Consider the following 21,374-nt stretch of genomic DNA (forward strand, 5'->3'; position numbering starts at 1 on the left):
GAGAAACGGATGTAGAGAGTAAAGGACAGAGTACTCCAGAGAGAGAGAGAGAGAGAGAGAGAGAGAGAGAGAGAGAGAGAGAGAGAGAGAGAGAGAGAGAGGCTATACAGGACAGGTAGAATAAAAAGATGAATAAAGCAAGTGTGGGGGTACCTTACTGTTAACTCTAGCCCTCCTGGCTTCTCTTGCCTTCCTTTGCTTTCTCTCAGCAGCTTGTCTTCTGCCCAGAGCGGATCCCATCCCAACACTCACACACACTCACACATACACAACCCTGCCGTAGGTCAGCTACGGTGCCAGGACCAAAACACCCTCCACATGGCTATATCCAGTTCCCCCCCTCTCTCTTCTCCACTCCCTCCTCTCTGTGGCTCTCTCCTTCTCTCTCTCCCTCGCTGGCTCTTCTTGTCTTGCAGGGGCACTTGCACACTCGCAGCATGCACACTCGCCACTCAAAAATGCACGCACATGCTCGAGCCCTCGCGCACATTCACCTTGCACACGCTTGTGTGTGTGTGCAGGGAGACAGGCAGAGACAGAGACAGGGGTGATTCTGCGGGATGCTGTTGTCAACAGTGGGGAGAGAGAGAGAGAGAGAGAGAGAGAGAGAGAGAGAGAGAGAGAGAGAGAGAGAGAGTAGGAGGAGCAAAGGCAGAAGAGAAAAGAGAAGAGAATGAATGAATGAGAGTACGGGTGGGTGTGGCGTAGTGGTAGGAGGAAAGACGTGAGGGGAGAAAAGAGACAGGGGATTCTACTGTGAGTGTTAGGGGATGGGTTGAGGAGAGGTTGTGGTTGGTCACATGTGTGGTGGCAGTGCACTGAGCACAAACTATATGGAAATGTGGGTCCCATCCTCTTTTACAGTACACTTTAAGACATAATAAGACATAATAAGACAGAATAAAGCCATAATAAGAAATAATGTGTTGGTAATTAGAGCTAATATATTTTATTAGACAGAAACAAAGATAGAATAGTAGAAAGAGCGAATACATTCTCTGGCACCGTCACCTGCCGCGGAACTGCAGCGGCAGACACTGCCGCACGACCGCTAGTTCGACCAGCAGTCGCACTGCATCGCCGGCGATAGGACCAGCAGTCCCGCCAGTAGGACCGGCGTCCGCCGCACGGACCGGCAGGTCCCGTAGCGGTAAACTGCCTGTCCGTGCGGTGGTGGCTGAGACAGAATAGCAGAAAGCAAATACATTATCTGGCACCGGCATCGCTGGTAACTGCCGCGGCAGCCACCACCGCACGGACGGGCAGTTTACTGCTACGGGACCTGCCGGTCCGTGCGGCGGCCGCCGGTCCTACTGGCGGGACTGCTGGTCCTATCGCCGGCGATGCAGTGCGACTGCTGGTCGAACTAGCGGTCATGCGGCAGTGTCTGCCGCTGCAGTTCCGCAGCAGGTGGCGGTGCCAGAGAATGTATTCGCTCTTTCTACTATTCTGTCTTTGTTTCTGTCTAATAAAATATATTAGCTCTAATTACCAACACATTATTTCTTATTATGGCTTTATTCTGTCTTATTATGTCTTATTATGTCTTAAAGTGTACTGTACTGGATGGGACCGAAATGTGCACAGCTTGTTCTCTTCTTTCATGTACAGAAATGAATGTATGGTGGTGCGTTGGGCGGGTACCGTACACCTCGTGACCTGTGAAAAACATTCAAGCAGATACAGTATGTACACAAAAAATAGCCTGAGTGATACTTTGCTGTATGATGGTGTCCCGTGCCAAAAATAGCCAAGCTTTTCATAGACTATTATTATCTTTGATGATGTGTGGGACACACCATTTTATGGAGTATAATTAGGCAAAACAGCCCGGGCAAATTTAAAATTAAGACCTTCTCCACTGAGCTGAACACTCTGAGAAACCTTTTTGTCATAAATCCCTTATTCCCTGGGCTGTAAGGCAAGGTGTGTGTGTGTGTGTGTGTGTGTGTGTGTGTGTGTGTGTGTGTGTGTGTGTGTGTGTGTGTGTGTGTGTGTGTGTGTGTGTGTGTGTGTGTGTGTGTGTGTGTGTGTGTGTGTGTGTGTACTGCATATGTGTGCATGTGCGACAGTGTGTACAGTAATATAGCACCCCCACTCTTGCTGGGGATTATCTATAAGAGTTTTGTGTGAGGGATTCCCCAGTGGAAATGTCCTCTAATCCTCTGCCATGCCGTTATGTACAGTGCGTGTGTGCGTGTGTGTGTGTGTGCGTGCGTGCGTGCGTGCGTGCGTGTGCAAGGCTATGTTACAGTATGCAGAAATCCCATGTAATATTTCACATTCACAGCAGCAGTTTCAGTACCCCTGCACTGATGGGTGTTTGTAGGGTAGCTACGACAGCAATGTGGGCTGTGGCATCTCCGAACGATCATGCAAGTACAATGGTCTGCAGTCTCAGTTTGTTTTCATTGTAAATGGAAAATAATGCAGGAATTTTCTCATTCATAAACACAAAACTCTGCCGACAATGCCTTGCAGTAGGAGGAATAACATTACCCCGTGTCGAGGCTTCACGAGGGAGACACTTATGCACAATGTGAGATTATGTCTCACAATGTAATGATTCAGCATGGACACATCATTGGATGTGCGCTCCTTTTGTACATGACAACTAGTGTGTGCCATCTACATCTGATGAAATAAAGTGAATGCTAGGTAGGGGAAAAGCGTGGCAAAAAGCCATAGTTAATACACAAATCACCAAAGACACTGGGCTACACAAGAAACAAGGTCATGCCTACACATTTAAAGGGATATTTCACTTTCAAACATGTTTAAGATCAGATTGTAAATCAAGGCAGGATCTAGCCCGTAGTACTGGGGGTCAAGAAGAAACAGAAGGTTGGCGGCTTGGAGTCAAGCAGCCCAAAACCCCGAAACGTATAGTAAACTATGCATTTTGGCACAGTTATAATACACAATACAAACAGGTTTTACAGGCTACAGCTGCATCAGGCTACTGCATCACACTAACTGTAACATGCTTGTAACAAGTTCTATTCATACCATAATGCCCCAAAAAACGAAATAATAATTTCCTTTTTTCATAACTTTTGATTAGGTGGGCAGGATGCACGCTGTAAAGCGGACTGACCCAGTCGGGTGTGTGGGACAGGTGTATGTGTTTTGTTAAAGGATGCAGTGTACAGGGATGGGTCGATACAAAAAAAAAACACTCACGATAAACGTATTGTGGAGATTTACATTTATTGTGAAATTGTCCTCCGCACTGGGATCAACTTTTATTTGCCAAGCTGCATATCTGGTAGACCTACCACTTAAACCCTCTATAATTGGTCAAAACGGACCTGTAAATAACATACTTCATACAGTCCCACTCTCTACCAAATCTCTTTGCCAAAATAGCCGCTGCGACGCGTTGTAAGCTTGTAGATATGCTATTTTTTGGCAACCATGGATGTTGGGGATATTTTGATTATCGCGATTATATCGTAAATTATTTTGGTCACAATAATCGTGACATGAAATGTTCATATCGTCCGTCCCATCCCTAGTACGGGACAGTATGTGTTGATGTTGGATGCGTAGTGAGATGGTGGTTAACACACAGTACTGTAATAGCCAGGCTTCAGTAGAGTGCTCCCTGACCACATTACCAACTAGTGCGTTACTAAATTCCCTCTACTACACAGCCAACCCCCTCTCTATCTATGGTCTGCCCTGAGGTTTAGTGCACAATTGTGTATTGTATTGTATCGTGTGTCAAGAGTGCGTTTCTGTGTATGGGGAAGCAGGGGCATTGCTTGCGTATGCATACATTGACATACAAACAGTCAATATAGCAAAGTGTGAAGCTTGTCCGTCCGTCCGGACGTGTATACTTTTGCAAGGTCTATGGGTTTGTCGCTCTGACATCATGCTCTGACTTCACCATGATGTCAGGGGAACCACTCTAACAGAATGGGTTTACCGCTCTGACATCATGCTCTGACTTCACCGTGATGTCAGGGGAACCAGACTAACAGAATCCCTTTTATGCCCTTATATGGAGTTCCCTGATGTCATCAATATTAAGCCCATATCTAACAGGACTTTATATGGGAATGCCCATATATGGAGGCCACATCAGGCACATACCACACTAACAGAATCCATATATGGCCAAAACAGATGGCCAAGACAGCCCATATCTGTGTGGTTGGTTCTACACACATCTCCATGTATGGGCATAAAAGGGATTGTATGTATGATGTCAGATGTCATAGAAGTCATAGGACTTTCACATAACGAATAACTGAGTAAGCGTGTTTGAAGGCTCTCACAGCATATCTCCATACAGTACATGGATCTCCATGTATGGTTACCAGGGGTCTCCATATATGGGTAACTGGTCCGATATACATCACTGGCCAGATGGCCAAGACATTGCACGACCTCCCACTTTAGGGAGAGGTGGATATGATATTCTATACAGCCTCTCTACAACTCATTGAAAATGCTGCAGGCAGTTACTGTATGTCACAAATTCCAATTTAGTTTATCCAACTACCCATACTCATGTGGGAGTTTCAGAATTTATCTGAAGATTTAAGTGATCACTTCCAAACACGTCCAAAACACTAGGCCTGTGGTAGCTATAATACAATTTGAACAGGGGCACAACCTGACAGCAAGCTCTGGCAGACACCTATCGATTGTTCCAACGTCTTTACTGAAAATGACAAGGATCTACCAACATTTGCATCAGCCCTAAGGGTTGACTCTGTCAAATACTATCATGTTATCTAATACTGTATATGTATACTGTATATAGCCTACAGTAGTTAGTCTTACATTATTAATAATTACTAATTATTATAAAGACACATATTCCTACATATAACAAATGCCATTCAATTATTTCCATTGCATTTGTCCTCCCCCTGTTATACAAACTGACATTGTCTGTGCGTGTGAAATATATAGAATAAATGGTAAATGGTGCATTTACACTGCACCTTTCTCCAAAGTGCTTCACAATGTGGATTACAATCATGCATTTACACACATTCACACACAGACGGCAGAGGAACCTGGTCATCAGAAGCAGTAAGGAGTTCAGTTTCTTGCACAAGACAATTCAACATTCAGCCAGGAGGAGCCAGGAAAGTATCTACGCCCAAATATGGAGTGATGTGTTGTCAAACCTCAATATCTGGTAATGGCATCAGGCACAAACATACTGTATCAGTCAACTCCATATGGGCCCAAAAGGGTCTCAGTCTGGCCAGGGCGGCCGCCATTTACTATTAACTGTTCTGCTGCTGTAGACGATCCTCACCGTCATTCAAATCGGTGACTACATGACGCCGTTGACAGCGCTCACCGTCAATCTTACTGTATTTACAGTAAATGTATTAATACTTACATAATGTCGCTCCGGTCGCGGCCGCATCGGTAATGTCCGCGATTTGTTTAAAACGCACGTTGGGCGTGCACGCGAAGTGAAGCTCCTCCATGTTAAGTCAATGGAGAGGCCCATAAAGAGACTTCATTTAATCCAAAAGAGCCATTTTGAGCCATTTTGCACCAGATCTGATGTAAACAATACACACGGCAGGGCGCAGCCATGTTTCTCTTCTCGGCTCACACTGTCATGTGACTAGATGACGTAATCGTTGCCGTCAAGTGATAATCCAAAAAAACAAAAACAACCCCCTTCCAGCCCTTCAAAATAATAGCGGCGGCCGACGGAGGAAACGGCGCGGCACCAAGGCAACAAGCAACCTTCAGATTAAGAGGCACGAGTTGTGTTAAGTTAATGAAATAGTGCATGGGTGGCATTTCTTCCCAACCCGCAAAATGGCCGCAGTGTGAATATAGTCAATTTGAGTCGTATTTCAATTACATAGGCAAGTCCCCCCCCCCCACCCCCCCACCCCCCCTCCCACAGACCCCATAATTTGTTAATGATAATCAAAAATAAAAGTTTCACCCTAAATATAATTTTTACATTTGATTGGTATTCTCTTTTCTTTGATTTTGTACCCTTCGGTGTTATTACACCTCGCTTTAGTTTCCTTGAACATAACATTATTATTTCTGGAAAGCTTGCTGGAACCCGTCCCACTGATCGTCACTTGCCAGCTGGTGGCTGGACGTGGCCCATCAGCAAGGTTTTCTTGGCCTACACCCTTGGATCTCAAATGCCAATTTGTTTTGAATGATCAGTGTGTTGTCGTCCTTGTGCTATTTATTTCACGATTATGCTCCGCATGAGTCATGAGGACACACGTTCCAAGAATCCGACTGTCACACATCATCTCCACTGTCTCTGCCCATGGTTTCCTGTCTCTCTACAGGGGCATCACAAGGGGGAGGAAAGTGGGACTGAGTTACTAGGGCCCAAGGTGGAGGGGCCCTAGTAACTGTGTAAGGGGAAGCAGGGGGCATTGCTTGCGTATATGCATACATTGACATACAAACAGTCAATATAGCAAAGTGTGAAGCTTGTCTGTCCGTCCGGACGCGTATACTTTTGTAAGGTCTATGGGTTTGTCGCTCTGACATCATGATCTGACTTCACCATGATGTCAGGGGAACCACTTTAACAGAATGGGTTTGCCACTCTGACATCATGCTCTGACTTCACCATGATGTCAGGGTGCACAGACCAACAGAATCCCTTTTATGCCCTTATATGGAGTTCCCTGATGTCATCAATATTAAGCCCATATCTAACAGGACTTTATATGGGAATGCCCATATATGGAGGCCACATCGGCCACACTAACAGAATCCATATATGGCCAAAACAGATGGCCAAGACAGCCCATATCTGTGTGGTTGGTTCTACAGACATCTCCATGTATGGGCATAAAAGGGATTGTATGTATGATGTCAGATGTCATAGAAGTCATAGGACTTTCACATAACGAATAACTGAGTAAGCGTATTTGAAGGCTCTCACAGCATATCTCCATACAGTACATGGATCTCCATGTATGGTTACCAGGGGTCTCCATATATGGGTAACTGGTCCGATATACATTGCACGACCTCCCACTTTAGGGAGAGGTGGATATGATATAAACATTCTATACAGCCTCTCTACAACTCATTGAAAATGCTGCAGGCAGTTACTGTATGTCACAAATTCCAATTTAGTTTATCCAACTACCCATACTCATGTGGGAGTTTCAGAATGTATCTGAAGATTTAAGTGATCACTTCCAAACACGTCCAAAACACTAGGCCTGTGGTAGCTATAATACAATTTGAACAGGGGCACAACCTGACAGCAAGCTCTGGCAGACAGAATCCGACTGTCACACATCATCTCCACTGTCTCTGCCCATCGTTTCCTGTCTCTCTACAGGGGCATCACAAGGGGGAGGAAAGTGGGACTGAGTTACTAGGGCCCAAGGTGGAGGGGCCCTAGTAACTTTAGCTATTGTAAAATAGCAGATATACAAGCTCACAGCGCGGCTGCGAGCTTGTAGAAAATGTGTGCAAATCTTTGAATAGGACTATATGTATTTTTTTAAGCAGAAAAAATACATATCATTTTGGGGGTCCTTGACATGAAAAGGTTTGAGCACCACTGACATGGAAACATAGGTTTCTTCCACACATTTTCAAAATTTTTCAAAAATAGCAGATCTACAAGCTCGCAGCGCGGCACTCAGTGCCGCGCTGTGAGCTTGTATATCTGCTATTTTTCAATAGTTAACATTCATGGGGGGCACGCAGTGAATCCTTGTACCCAGGGCCCAGAATTTGGTGTGACGCCCCTGTCTCTCTACACTAGTGTTTCTCAACCTTTTTTCTGCATGGGCACACTTTTCATGTCCCAAGAATCCATGGGCACGCCAACATACGGGGGTGTAAATATCGTCACTGTCGGGAAGAAACCTTGCATCTCCAAGTTTCAAATGTGTACGTTTCTTTGCAAAGTAAAGCCCTGCTTCATCATACAAGGCTGTCGCACAACAGTAGTGACAACAGCGGATCTATAAGCACACAACGCCTCGCGCCGCGAGGCGTTGTGTGCTTGTAGATCGGCTGTTTTCACAAGTTTAAATCATTTTTAAAATGATAAATACAATACTGGCTTTCAAGCAGTTTCAAGGGGCACACTTCACCCTTCTCAGGGGCACACCAAAGGTCCCCAGGCACAGTGGTTGAGAAACACTGCTCTACACCACACATGGGCTGGTGGTAGTCAGGCATTGGCGGGGCCTGATTCGTTTGGAAGGCAGAGCTCTCTGGTTGGCTGTTCAGCCAAGAAGGAGACCAAGGGCTCTACGATGTTAATATTTCACACACATTTGCCTCTAAAAATAGATACTGTATATGTGCAAACCGGAAAAAATCCTTTATGGCACAACTAACCCAAGAGAGAGGAACATAGACTGAAGCAGAGCACACACACTGTGTGTGTGTGTGTGTGTGTGTGTGTGTGTGTGTGTGTGTGTGTGTGTGTGTGTGTGTGTGTGTGTGTGTGTGTGTTAAGGGACAGAGAGATAGAGACGGAGAGAGAGAGAGAGAGAGAGAGAGAGAGAGAGAGAGAGAGAGAGAGAGAGAGAGAGAGAGAGAGAGAGAGAGAGAGACGGAGAGAGCGAGAGAGAGAGAGAGAGAGAGAGAGAGGGACTCATTTCTTGTGAATGAACATCACGATTTACATCCTTTCATTTTGGTATAGCTCCTGTAACGGGCTAGGTCAAACACACTAGCATAATCTGTGGGGTGTGTTTTGAGGACATTTTAACTATAACAACTTGTGTGTGCACATACATGCGCTCATGAGTACAATTTGTGACTCTGCAGCCTGCAGCAAAAATGACTGGGGGGAAAAGTCAGTCGCTCAGTTGGTTGAATAACCAAGTGAGTGGGTCAACTGATTTGCGAATTACAGCTTAAGACTCAAGAGACTGAGAGCTCTTTGTCTCGCTTTAAGAAAGACATCCATTCTCCAGCCCTGTCCATCACATGCACAACCCTCTACACATGCACAAAGGTAATGGGAGAGGGAGAGAGAGAGAGAGAGAGAGAGAGAGAGCGAGAGAGAGAGAGAGAGCAATTAGAGTTTTATCAATTTGAATCTCAGTTTAAACTTTGGCCTGAGGCGAGTCCATCCATGCCTGTATAAAGTGGGTTAATGACCTCAGCCTGGCTGAGCACAGCCTGGTTCAGGGAACAGCATGGCAGACCATTCTGCAGCCTAACTGTCCCTTGAGAGACAATGGGCACCGCAACTTGGCATGTGTCACTTTGTAAGGTGCAACGGTGTACTGTCAATATTATATACGCATGCGCATTGCTATTGATTTTGATCACTCAAAAACACGCCGTCCTCTCGATTACATCTTTGCCATTTGACAAGGAACTACGGTTGTGCATCGAGTTAATTGATGTACACGGGATAAGCGTGTCGCTCCCACACACTCAGAGAGAGCCTTTCTCGCGACAAGATTGTTCATTTACCTTCTTATTTCTGTGTGATTAAAGCACGTAATCTAAAAGCCCACTGCCATTTCACCAGGGCCCTGCCACATGGGTTGCTTTGGGTGGGAAGATGGCAGTGGAGTGCCTGGTGTCGGTGAGGAGTAAAAGCAACAGAGGCTGGCTATCAGCCCCAGCAGTCTGGGGACCAGCAGCATCCTTGGAAGTTGGAACGGCAGCCAAGTGCCCTGTGCGAGGAGCCGCAACAGAGCCTGACTGACCCAGCAGTCTGGCTATCAGCCCAGCTGTCAGCCAGTAGTCTAGGGACCAGCAGCGTCCTCGGGGGCACCACAGCCAAGCTCCCCTGGCAAGGAGCAGCAACAGGGACCAGCTGCAAGACCCAGCAGTCTCATTATTTTAGGTATGGACACCTTTTTACAGATTTAGTTTTGTTAGGCATGGTAACCCTGTGTGTGTGTGTGCGTGTGCGTGTGCGTGTGCGTGTGCGCGCGTGCGTGTGTGTGTGTGTGCGACTGTGCGTGCGTACGCACATGTGTGTGTTCAGAGGTAGGCTTCGGCTGGGGATTCCCCATAATGTCACTATCAGAACTACACTTATGTACATTTATTAGTATTATACTTAAGTTATTAAGCCATGTAACTTGTCATCATCTAAGGGTTCGACAGGTGGTGTCAATGTGACCACATGTACCCAGTGTACATGTCAGATGTTGCTCAGTGTTTGCTGAAGTAACACTCATGGGGTTTGTGCGTTTGCTCAGAGCCTCAGACCAAGGAAAACATTTGAGGGAGCATTGCAGATGACCTTGAAATGAAAGGTCATGAAATTATTACAAATGACCAGAGGTTCACTTCATACTACTAAACTGTAAAGGCTCATGCATACTGAAGTGATAGCTCTTCACCTTTTTAGGTCATAAGCTATCACTTTTTTAGGTGATAACAAGTGGAGGCCATCATACTGAAGGTGAAGTCCTATCACCGTGACCCCGCCTCCCTCTAGTCAGTGGTGGAAAAACGTTTTACTTAAGTAAAAGTATCAATACTGCAATGCAGAAATACTCTGTTACAAGTAAAAGTCTGGAATTCATAATGTACAGTACTTGAGTAAAAGAGTGTGAGCTTGTAGATCTGCTATTTTCAAATGGCCGAAATGTATATAGGGTGGAAATGGTTAATGTAAGTAAATATACATACCGGTAGTTACTTTACACTACTGCCTCTGGTTCATATGCACAATCCCCGCCCACTCTGACTTCCTGAAGCACGGACTTGTGCTGGGCAGCAAATGCAATGGTGGCCGGCTGGCCGCATTTAATTTAATGGAAAAAAATATAACGCATGGTGCACATGTCAGAGGTTGTTATGTTGTGCTTCAAGTGGCATTCGAGCCACTTCATGTACTATTTTATTTCGCCTGCTTTTTCTTCCGTTCCGTCTTCTGTGTCTCTTCTCCCAGAGTCTGTTTCATAAACTACCGGTGGAAAGCAAGGGGACCTCCCACTCAGCTTCTAGATCAATCAGTGCATTGGGTGAAAGCCAGAGGGGATTCGGTGATGTTGGATAGTAAAAGCAGAGGAGATGTGTCGGGGGTTTGCGGTGAAGCCTCTTAATCGCGGCTAATGACGTAATGTTATAGTTTTCTGACTTAGAAAACGACATCGCGGTGATAGCCGCTCACTCCACCCTGGAGTATGTATAAGCCTTTAGTATCCTGTTTCTATATGTTTCAAGACAGTATATATAAGGCACTGATATACCTTATAAAAATCCCCAACAGTTTAGTTTGCAATCAATGTTTTGTTCTCTCCAGAAACACAACCGTTTGGGCTCGCACACACACACACACACACACACACACACACACACACACACACACACACACACACAGACAGACAGACAGACAGACAGACAGACAGACAGACAGACAGACAGACAGACACAGACACAGACACGCACGCGCACGCGCACGCGCACGCACACACACACACACACACACACACACACACACACACAGGCGAGTTGATTCACAGCCTCTTCACAGCTTCTCCACACCTGCTGTTCAGCAATATAGTGTCTGTGTGAGATTCTCTGCAAGGTTATCTGACACTGTTGAGTCTCACTTTCACCTGTTATTAAGTCTGTTCCAAACTGACTATGACATAAGAATCCACTGTTTTATTGTATGGCCAGGGAAACCTAAAAACAAACCAGACAAGGATGAGATACAGATGTGCCAGTAGATTTTCAGGGGATTTGCAGAACATTGAGATTGTAGATCAGCTATTTTTGCTATTTTTATGGCCTTTTCTGACTTCAAAGTTTAAATCTACTTAAATCTACTAGTTTAAACCTGTGGAAAAAATGCTTTTGAAGGAAAAGATCAGTAAATGCTGAAGAGTTGAAACGGCACATTGTGTATACAAACATTGATGTTTATAAGGTTGGGTAAACTCACTGGCAATCAACAAACTGACACTGCAACTGACGGAACATGCTCAGTCATCACTGGCTAACACAGCCATTACAGACTTTCCTGCTTTGGCCAAATAAGACAAAATGTTCACTCGCCACACTACACAGGGAAGTTCTGTGTTAGCAGCTCTTGCTGCCTCCATTAAGGGCTCGAACACACTGCCCGACTTTTTGAGACGATTATGCTGTCGCCGACCAATTTTGGCGCTCGCCGACAAAAACGGCTTGCCGAGCGTTTCTAGATATCTAGCAGCTTTGATATTTGGCTCTGTCACAGCGCATCCTTAGACTAGTGCACTCTCTCGGAGCGGAGTGGAGAGAGAAAGACAGGGAGAGAGAGAGCAGGGGCTGAGGGTTGAAGAATTTAACCAGAGGAGAGCTGGAGACTGAAGAGTGGAGAAGGCATTATTATGCAGTGGTCCAGCGTATAATTACCCGAATTGGAGTTCGGAAAGCTGCACATCGGGAAGTCGTAACTCTCCGACGAAAAGTTCAGTGGTCGGAGACAGTATGGACAGGCCTTTAAGTTTTAAACCTTTTAGTATCCCCGTCGAAACCGGAGATTTCCCGCTGTACCGCTCTGCCATGCCCGTAGGTCCCGGAAATGTAATTAGCTTTAATCATTATGAAACAATTAAAAGTATGATCGCTGTTTATCGCTGATTCGGACTCTTTAGGCCCGCCTCCTAACTGTATCCGGCCGTAGTTCCTGTTTTGACCGGATCTAGGTTTCTGTATCCGGTCTAAGGCCCAATCATAGCTCCGCTCCCATAGGTTTGCATTGTAAACAAGGAAGGAGCTGTACGGCCATTTAATGGTCTTTTTTCACGCATATTTTTTTATTTGTAAGTTGTTATGATTCTTTTACCCGCCTGGCATATGATCTGTGCACATATCGTCTGCTATGTGCGCAACGTGCCCTCGCAGGACCATAGCGCACAGCTTTGCCTTTTACATTCGTTTTTATGTAAACAGTGGCAGATACAGCCTGACAACGGATATGACTTTTTCCAATGGGTTTGTTTTTTTCGAAAGCTGTGGTTCGGTCTACAACGCTGGTACATGTTACATGCACAGATCGTGTGCGATGCGCGCACGTGCCCACGTTAAAAGGTAAGGACAATTTGGCAGTTGCTTAGTTCAGCTATGTTTAAAATGGCAGCAAAAAAGTTAAGACAATCAGGATAGGGCCCCAGATTGCAGAGCCCATAGGGTGTCTTCTCTCCCTAGAAAGAGCTGAGCTCACTGAATGGGTGACTCATCCTTTCTCTCTCTCTCTCTCTGCTCTGATGTGTTCATACAGTACCATCACAACAGTGCTTTTTGGACAAGGCTGTTGATCAATGAATGACCCATTCAGCAAAGAGGGATAGAGATGTGCTTTTGCATAATAGCAGCGATACTCCTGGAGGGCAAATACACACGAAAGCACCCACCATAAACGCACATGCACGCACAGACAGACGCATACACACAAACAGACAAACGCATACACACGCACGCACACACACACAGACACACGCACACACACACAGACACACGCACAAGCATACGCACGCACGCACGCACGCACGCACGCACGCACGCACGCACGCACGCACGCACGCACGCACACACGCACACACACACACACACAGTAAATCGTAGGCAGAGCGCACAGTGGCTTTATCTCAGAGAATCTCCTGCCCTCTGATGGGGCTTCATGCAAATGCAATTTATTCTGCTCTCTGGACCCTTTCTGATCACACACATTCTGACATGCACATGTTCTTGCACACACACGCACACACACGCACACACACAAATGCACACACACACACACACACACACACACACACTATAGCATTCAATTAATGCCGCGTCAAACGTTTACAAGTCGCATACTTGATTTTTTATCTGTGTTGCGATGCACCATGTAAACGTGTTGTGTACTTTCCCATTGACCTACACATGTTTGTGGCGAACACACATTAACACATTAACGCACGCTTATTTGTTTTGTTCATGGCCGGGCTACACCAAGCCTTTTCACACGCGTCAGTGCGTACGCGGGGTGTGCGCGCATATGCGCGTTTTGGAAAGATCCAATACATACCAATGATAACAGCTACACCATGCAGGCTTAACCTGCATTCACACAGAGGAAAACACACACAGTCTAAACGCATTGGAACGCAATTCTGTGCGCCTCCAGTCCGCGAGGCTTAGTATGAGAAACGGCACATCTTGTCCCTGTCCGTGTAACGCTTGGTTTCAGTACATGGATCTCCATATATGGGTATACCTGGGGTTATATAACCTACGAAAGAATTATGGTTTGTTGTTTCTTTTAAATGTTTTGACCATGGTCGGGTAACTTTATTGTTTTATAAAGCCCACTGATATGACGCACGCATGCGTGGGTCTCTCTCTCTCTCTCTCTCTCTCTCTCTCTGTCTCTCATATTTGTGCACCGTTGTACAAAGGTGCCGCGTCCCAAATGTATCTGATCTACAAGCTCGCAACACAGTGATCAGCAACAAATTGTTGTGAGCTTGTAGATCTTTAACACTGACGCCTTTGTATGATTAATGACACGTGTTGCATGTCTTGGGGAGGTGGGTTAATAATTATGAGAATAAAAGTATGTCCTATACAGTAGCATTATCTTCAGCTCCTTCTAATCAGTCCATAAATAATAATGTTCAGAATAATGTAGCCGACGTCAGTAGACAGCAACAAGACAACAAGCTGCGTCCCACTAGTGAAGTTAAACAGTCATCTTTGTGGAAATTGTTCCACTGCCATTGTGTGCTACAGAGGATGGCTCTTGATCACCTATGCTGGTTTCCAATCAAAGCCTCTAATTAAAAGCGAAAGTTTATAGAATATAGCCTTAACAGCCACCCAACGTAATTCCCACGAGTGTGCCACATGCAGGCAGTCATCCCCCCCTTCCCACTTGTTTCAGCACCGAGCTTGTGGACAGCTCCCGTTACATTTTAAAGTCATTGTACACAACACATTCACACAGTTGATGCAGCACGCAACATATAATCACGCGTGCATTCAGTGAAGAGTCTGCGCAGAACGCACGCACGCACATGCGCGCGCACACACACACACACACACACACACACACACACACACACACACACACACACACACACACACACACACACACACACACACACACACACACACACACACACACACACACACAAACAAACCAATAACTTGTGTTATTTGGTTCACAGATGCATGTTACAGGTCTTAGTAGCCTGGGAGAATATTATATTCTAATTAAGATTAATTGTATTTAATGAGCAATACAAGCACACAATCCTGATGATGTGATCACCACTTTAATAGAATAGTCTGCACCTGCACCGGTACAGTATAATCAACCACTGGATTAAATGGGATTTACAATTGTCTTCACACAGTAGCCGCCAGTCGTGTTGTGAAACGATTGTGGAACAATGAGGCCAATGCCTCGTTCATGTGCGGAAGTGCGCAAGGGGGAGAAGATGACAGCCACTTCATGGCCTCCCCTAAGTAACAAGAAATCTTGTGAAATAAAATGTCGCCAACCAATCATCAAGGACGATGATACACGAAAGAAGAAGAAGATTGAAAACACATTTTGCTCACTCCTAACATGACAATACAACCAGCATCTTCTCAGCACTGTATCAGGAAGATATGCTGCTATACACTTACATTCACGAAACCGCAAGTGTAGCAGCTACAGTTACATCATGCGCAGAGTATCTTCTTGGTTTCAACAGGACAAAAGTTGCAAGCCAGGTTTGTGTCACTATGCAACACATTCATAATTCATAAATGTTTTGGCCAGGAAACCAGCAGGTGTCTTACCTTGGTGTGAAGTTTAGATAGCTGCTTGTCATCCAGGTAGGTCTCTGTGTACACACGCCTCTTATAGCGGAACTGGAACACAGCAAGGCAAAGAGAGGCACGGTTAACACAATTATTTGAAAGAGATGCAGTATTGCGTACTTTGAAATGATGAAAACAGTGGTTATTGAATTTAGAATTGGCGAGGAGAGAGAGAGAGAGAGAGAGAGAGAGAGAGAGAGAGAGAGAGAGAGAGAGAGAGAGAGAGAGAGAATATATTGCTAGAGCTGGTACACATTCACATCACATCTTACAACAGGTTTCTGGATTGTATTTTATTGTTATTCAGTGCCTGTCATACAACTGCCCAAGACTAAGGTAACATATCGTCGTTGTCGGGTGGAAACCTTGTATGTCCAATGTATTTATCATTTTAAAAATGAATTAAACTAGTGAAAATAGCCGATCTACGAGCACACAACGCCTCGCAACGCGAGGCGTTGTGTGCTTGTAGATCGGCTGTTTTCGCTACTTTTGTGCGACAGCACAACGGTGTACGGTGAAGCAGGGCTTTACTTGGTGAAAAAAAAAGTACAAATTTGAAACTTGGAGATACGAGGTTTCTGCCCGACAGTGACGATATCTTACATAGAGTGTATGTTTGTCTATAACTATAAACAGTAACATGTGTAACAATACAGGCAGCTGTAAGCAATTGCACTCAATTCAGTGGATATATTCTACCATTTTGTACTAAATTGTTTCATGTTCATAGAAGATGAACATAGAAACAATAGAAGATATTGAAAGAGCAGAGGAGTTTGATCTATGATTAAAATCAGAAGTCAAAAGATAAGTCACAAATAACTGATGCCCATGACTAAAGAGCTGTTCATGGTCTCTAACAAAAATGGCTTTCTTGATCGCAGATAAGATCACTACAAAATTCCATTTCATATTCATTTGCTGAGTGAGAGCCCTAAAACGTTCCACTTTCACATAATTCATATTCAAACGTACAGGCAAAAAATTAATTGCTGGATTTTCTTTTAATGGCGGTTAAGCTCATTCAGCTATATTCACTAAAGCTACTGTATAGAGTTCTAAAATGATCCATAAATACATTCCGGCATCTGCATTGTCATGGTGAAACCCATTGTCTAGTGAAATCCATTTTGTAAGTGCAGGCGGGGAAGCTATAAATTAAAGCTATAATCTGAGACTTATTTTAATGAATAAAGCATAAATCTAACAAGTCTGTATGGTAGAGAAGTGATTCTCAACCTGTGGGCCGCGAGGGGATTGCAAGTGGGCCCCCAAATAATTGCTGTGTGCGTGTATGTGAGCGTGTTTGCGCACGCTCACACATGAATATATGCATTTTCCAAGCAGGAATTGTGTAATATGTATTTCTGCAGCCATGTGTGGTGTTTCCCCAACTCAACAGACTCTGTCAGAGTAGAGGCTGTTGAGATGCATCTAATCCATAACTGTCAATCATCTCCACAACCCCAGGACCCCAGGGAACTGCTGGTCTCTCCCACCCCCCAGAAAAACAAGCCTAAAGTCGCTTATAATAAGCAGACATGGCAACACAGCTCAAGGGCTTGAAAGATTACAATGACTAGGCAAGGCACACACACATTTCTGTCAGACTGCATGTGCAGAGCCTGCTGGATGTAGAGTGGCCCAGAGACATGTACCAGTGAGATGACAGACAGACATTGTTCTGTCCAGCGTTTGATTTGCTGGGCCGTTTAATGGCCGTTGGTCCCTGGTCCTGGTCAGAGACTGAATGCAATAAATACATTTTATTTCGGGAAATGCATTAGTTTGATAATATCACAATGTAACAATGTAATTAAAATGTGTTAACCACATTAACCCTTGTGCCCCTATTCATGAAGATTGTCTTTTTTTTCTCAACAAAATGTGTATCGACGATGTTAAGATTGTTTTTAGACAATGCATTGTGAGCTTGTCAGTTATTTTTGTTATTTGTTGTACAAAGAGGTACAGTACATTATTAATTGTTTAAGAAGCACAATTACAATTCAAACCCTGCAGACATGTTCCTGGGACATCAACACCATAACCCAAGGCAGACACTCACACCTAGTGGCTCAACCAGCTAAGCCGCTGTGCCTGTAGAGATGCAATGTCCTACATTCAAATCCGACTTAGGAATTGTAAAGCACCTCATCTCTGCTCCCTACTTTCCTGTCTCAAATAAGGGTAGAAATGCATTTAAAAATCTAACCTAGCCTTGTGCCATGAAGCATTAAGATCCACAGGACAAATCCGAGATTTATTCCTTAGAGTTCAGAGCCTACAAAAATCACGTTCAGCTCAGTGCGTGCGTGCGTGCGTGCGTGCGTGTGTCCATTTCACATGATGAGTATTTCTCACACACACGCATGTGCGCGAATGCACACACACACACACACACACACACACACGCAAAGAGATACATGAATTGTACAAATTTGTTATATAAAATGTATTGCTTACTTACATACACTGGAATCTGCTGTATGTGGATGGCTAAAGCGCACAACATGGCCCATTGACCTTTGACCTCAAAGAGGATCACATGCTCAACAGCCCATGGGTGTGCAATCACCAAATCATTGTGCTTCATTGCAGTGGACTATTGGACAATTGTAGGCATGCTATTGCTAAATTGCACTTAACTCTACAAATGTAGCATAATGTTGATGCCAAGCCATCTGTAGTCTAAATACTATATAAATAACGTTCTTTTTGTGTGGCTATTGTCTGCTTTCCTGATTCATTCACCGCATGTTGAGACTTAATAGCTGATGCATAAGGGTTCGCCAGGCGACAGACACAGGAATTGCAGAATTAGCCTGATTAACACAACATCGATACCAACAAAGAACTCCTCAGCATGTCAACTAGCCACAGATGCCTGCGAGAACCTACAGATGCTTACAAATAAAAACAAGAGCTCTATGCTGTGCTCACCGCTAAAGGCTGGTTTATACATCTGTGCCAGCACGTTGCATACTTGCATATAACGCTAATGTGTACACTGGACAGTGTTGCATTTAACTAAACCACCAGACTGTGTAAAATATATGTAAAAACAACAAAGAGATGTTCTTTTTTGAAAAGGCCTAGGTATAAAAGTATGTTTTCAGATAAGATTTAACAGATGACACTGACTTTGCGCAAATCCTCAGGCAGGTCAACAGTTTAGTTCCACAGGCTGAAAAAGCCTGATCAACCAACATTTTTCCCATAGATTTAGAAAAATATTTATATATTATATTATATATATTATATATTATAATATTAAAAGTGAAGTTAAAATGTGAAAGTTGCACTCAGTATAAACCACGTATCTCCACCAGGACACCTGCCCTAATGATAATAGCGATGTACTTAGTGTGGTTAAATATAGAACACATGTGAATTAGTACATCATCTTTACTGTCTTCCTCCCTCTCTCACAAACACATCCATTGCGTATACCTCTCTCCATCTGTCTCTCGCTTTGCCGATTGTCTACACTCCAAAGTCTTTAAACTCTGTAAAAGGGGCTAAAGACTGAGTTAATACAGCTTGGAGAGTGTGAACGTAGGCAGACGTTAAGAATCTCATAATTTGGGGGCTCACTTATTCCATAGCAGTGATTATATATAGTTTTTTTAATGACAGTTGATTGTGATTTAAATATTCAAGAAGTAGCAGCATGTACAAGAAATATGATGCTGATAAGCCTAGCAATAAGAAAGATTAGCTGTGGACAGACAGGCAGGCAGGAATGCATTTTTCTGTGGGGTCTGCGGATGTAAACTAGCATTTTTGCTAAATCTGGTGTATTTATGTTGCATTGTTACGTGATGTTAATTCATATGCACTGTAGTGTCCCGTCCAAATAAACAAGTAGAGTAGAAAGTAGAATGGGTGTGAGGACCACGTAGCCTCTAGTTTTATAAAAGAACATAAAAAGAGATAAGCAAGGATAAAATAGAGGATATAAGAAGATAAAATAAATATGAAAGGGCCATGACATGAAAGTTTATTTTCAGAATAGATTTTAAAGATTATGACACTGACTCTACTATCCTTAGATCCTCAGGCACAGTGTTCCAAAGCTTTCATGTTGGTGCCTGGGCAGCAAAGGCCCAATAGACTATAAGACCTCAGTGTAAATGAGGGGAATTGGCAACTGTTACATTGGGGAATAACATTCATTTGTAAAACTACATTTCTGAAATGCATACAAACAATTTATACACATAGAAAGCTAAGCACCAACTATCTGGCAACTTGGGTAGTGCCAAATCTGTAACCGTAAAACCAAAGCCTCGGACACATTTTGCATCTTTACTTAGATGGGGAATAAGGGAGGGGTTCAATGTGTCCAGGTAAGAATTACCATTTGTTAATCAACATCCAACCCCACAGATTTGCTACAACATGAGCGGTCCCATCCTAATTTACAGTACACTTTAAGACAGAATAAGACATAATAAAGCCATAATAAGAAATAATGTGTTGGTAATTAGAACTAATACAGTATGTTTTATTAGACAGAAACAAAGACAGAATAGCAGAAAGAGCGAACACATTCTCCGGCACCGGCACCTGCCGACCGTGTTGCATCGCCCGGCGATAGGACCGGCAGCCACCGCACGGAACTGTAGGTAGGGCCGGCATCGCTGGTAACTGCCGCGGCAGCCACCACCGCCCGTCGAACTACCAGGCCTATCGCCGGCGATGCAGTGCGACAGCTGTTCAAACTGCCGGTCGTGCAGCGGTACCTGCTGCGGTAATTCCGCGGCAGGTGCCGGTGCCAGAGAATGTATCCGCTCTTTCTGCTATTCTGTCTTTGTTTCTGTCTAATAAAACATATTAGTTCTAATTACCAACACATTATTTCTTATTATGGCTTCATTAAGTCTTATTCGGTCTTAAAGTGTACTGTAAATTAGGATGGGACCACATGAGCTTCACAACGTTTCAGAGAACACGCATCATTTGGCTGTAAATTCCTGCTAAACATCCCATACCTCTGAGCTACTGATGTATTAATGTGCATTCAGAAGCTTGTCGGGTGATCGAATGATGAATCAATAAATTCCAGGAAAGGCCCTCCAGCATAAGCAACTTCCATCTGCTTTTGTTATTTCCTGTCCCTGCTAAGGGCCTCAACTCATAATTGGAACAGTAACTCATGTCTGAACATAATAACAGAGGTAGAGAGAGGGAGAGGGGAACCAGACGGACCCGCCGTGATTCAGTTATCTACTTTATACAGCTCATCATCAGTCAACCCATGCTGTTCAACTAAACAAAAACGGGGTACATGTGATTGCACCCCTGTAACATTTTTTCACAGAAAACCTGTCCACAGAATTATTTTTGTGTAATGAGGATAATTGCAGACATCACACCTTACCTCCTCTCAGACAGAGACAGAGCAAAGCTTTTCTTTGTGTGCTAAAGCTCATCTAATGCCAGTCAGCGCACACTCATATCGTCGTTGTCGGGTGAAAACCTTGTATGTCCAAAACCGTTCGTTTTGCATTTATCATTTTAAAAATGATTTAAACAAGTGAAAACAGCCGATCTACAAGCACACAAGGCCTCGCACCGCGAGGCGTTGTGTGCTTGTAGATCTG

General features: G+C 44.2%; 1 protein-coding gene across 5 annotated transcripts in view; it reads right to left on the reverse strand.

The window, feature by feature from the left end:
* The window catches only part of shank3a (SH3 and multiple ankyrin repeat domains 3a), a 453,580-nt gene that overhangs the window by 260,393 nt on the left and 171,813 nt on the right, over window positions 1-21,374 (reverse strand). For all 5 annotated transcript variants that reach the window (XR_013962530.1, XM_080737440.1, XM_080737438.1 and 2 more), the window contains exon 6: window positions 15,742-15,813. Coding sequence is in view for 4 of the 5 variants with exons in the window: in XM_080737440.1 (XP_080593566.1) it covers window positions 15,742-15,813 (72 nt within the window). In the remaining variant the exon portion in view is untranslated. The remainder of the gene's footprint in view (window positions 1-15,741; window positions 15,814-21,374) is intronic.

The sequence above is a fragment of the Nannobrachium achirus genome, assembly GCF_963921795.1.
Source record: "Nannobrachium achirus genome assembly, chromosome: 11".
NCBI lineage: Eukaryota > Metazoa > Chordata > Actinopteri > Myctophiformes > Myctophidae > Nannobrachium > Nannobrachium achirus.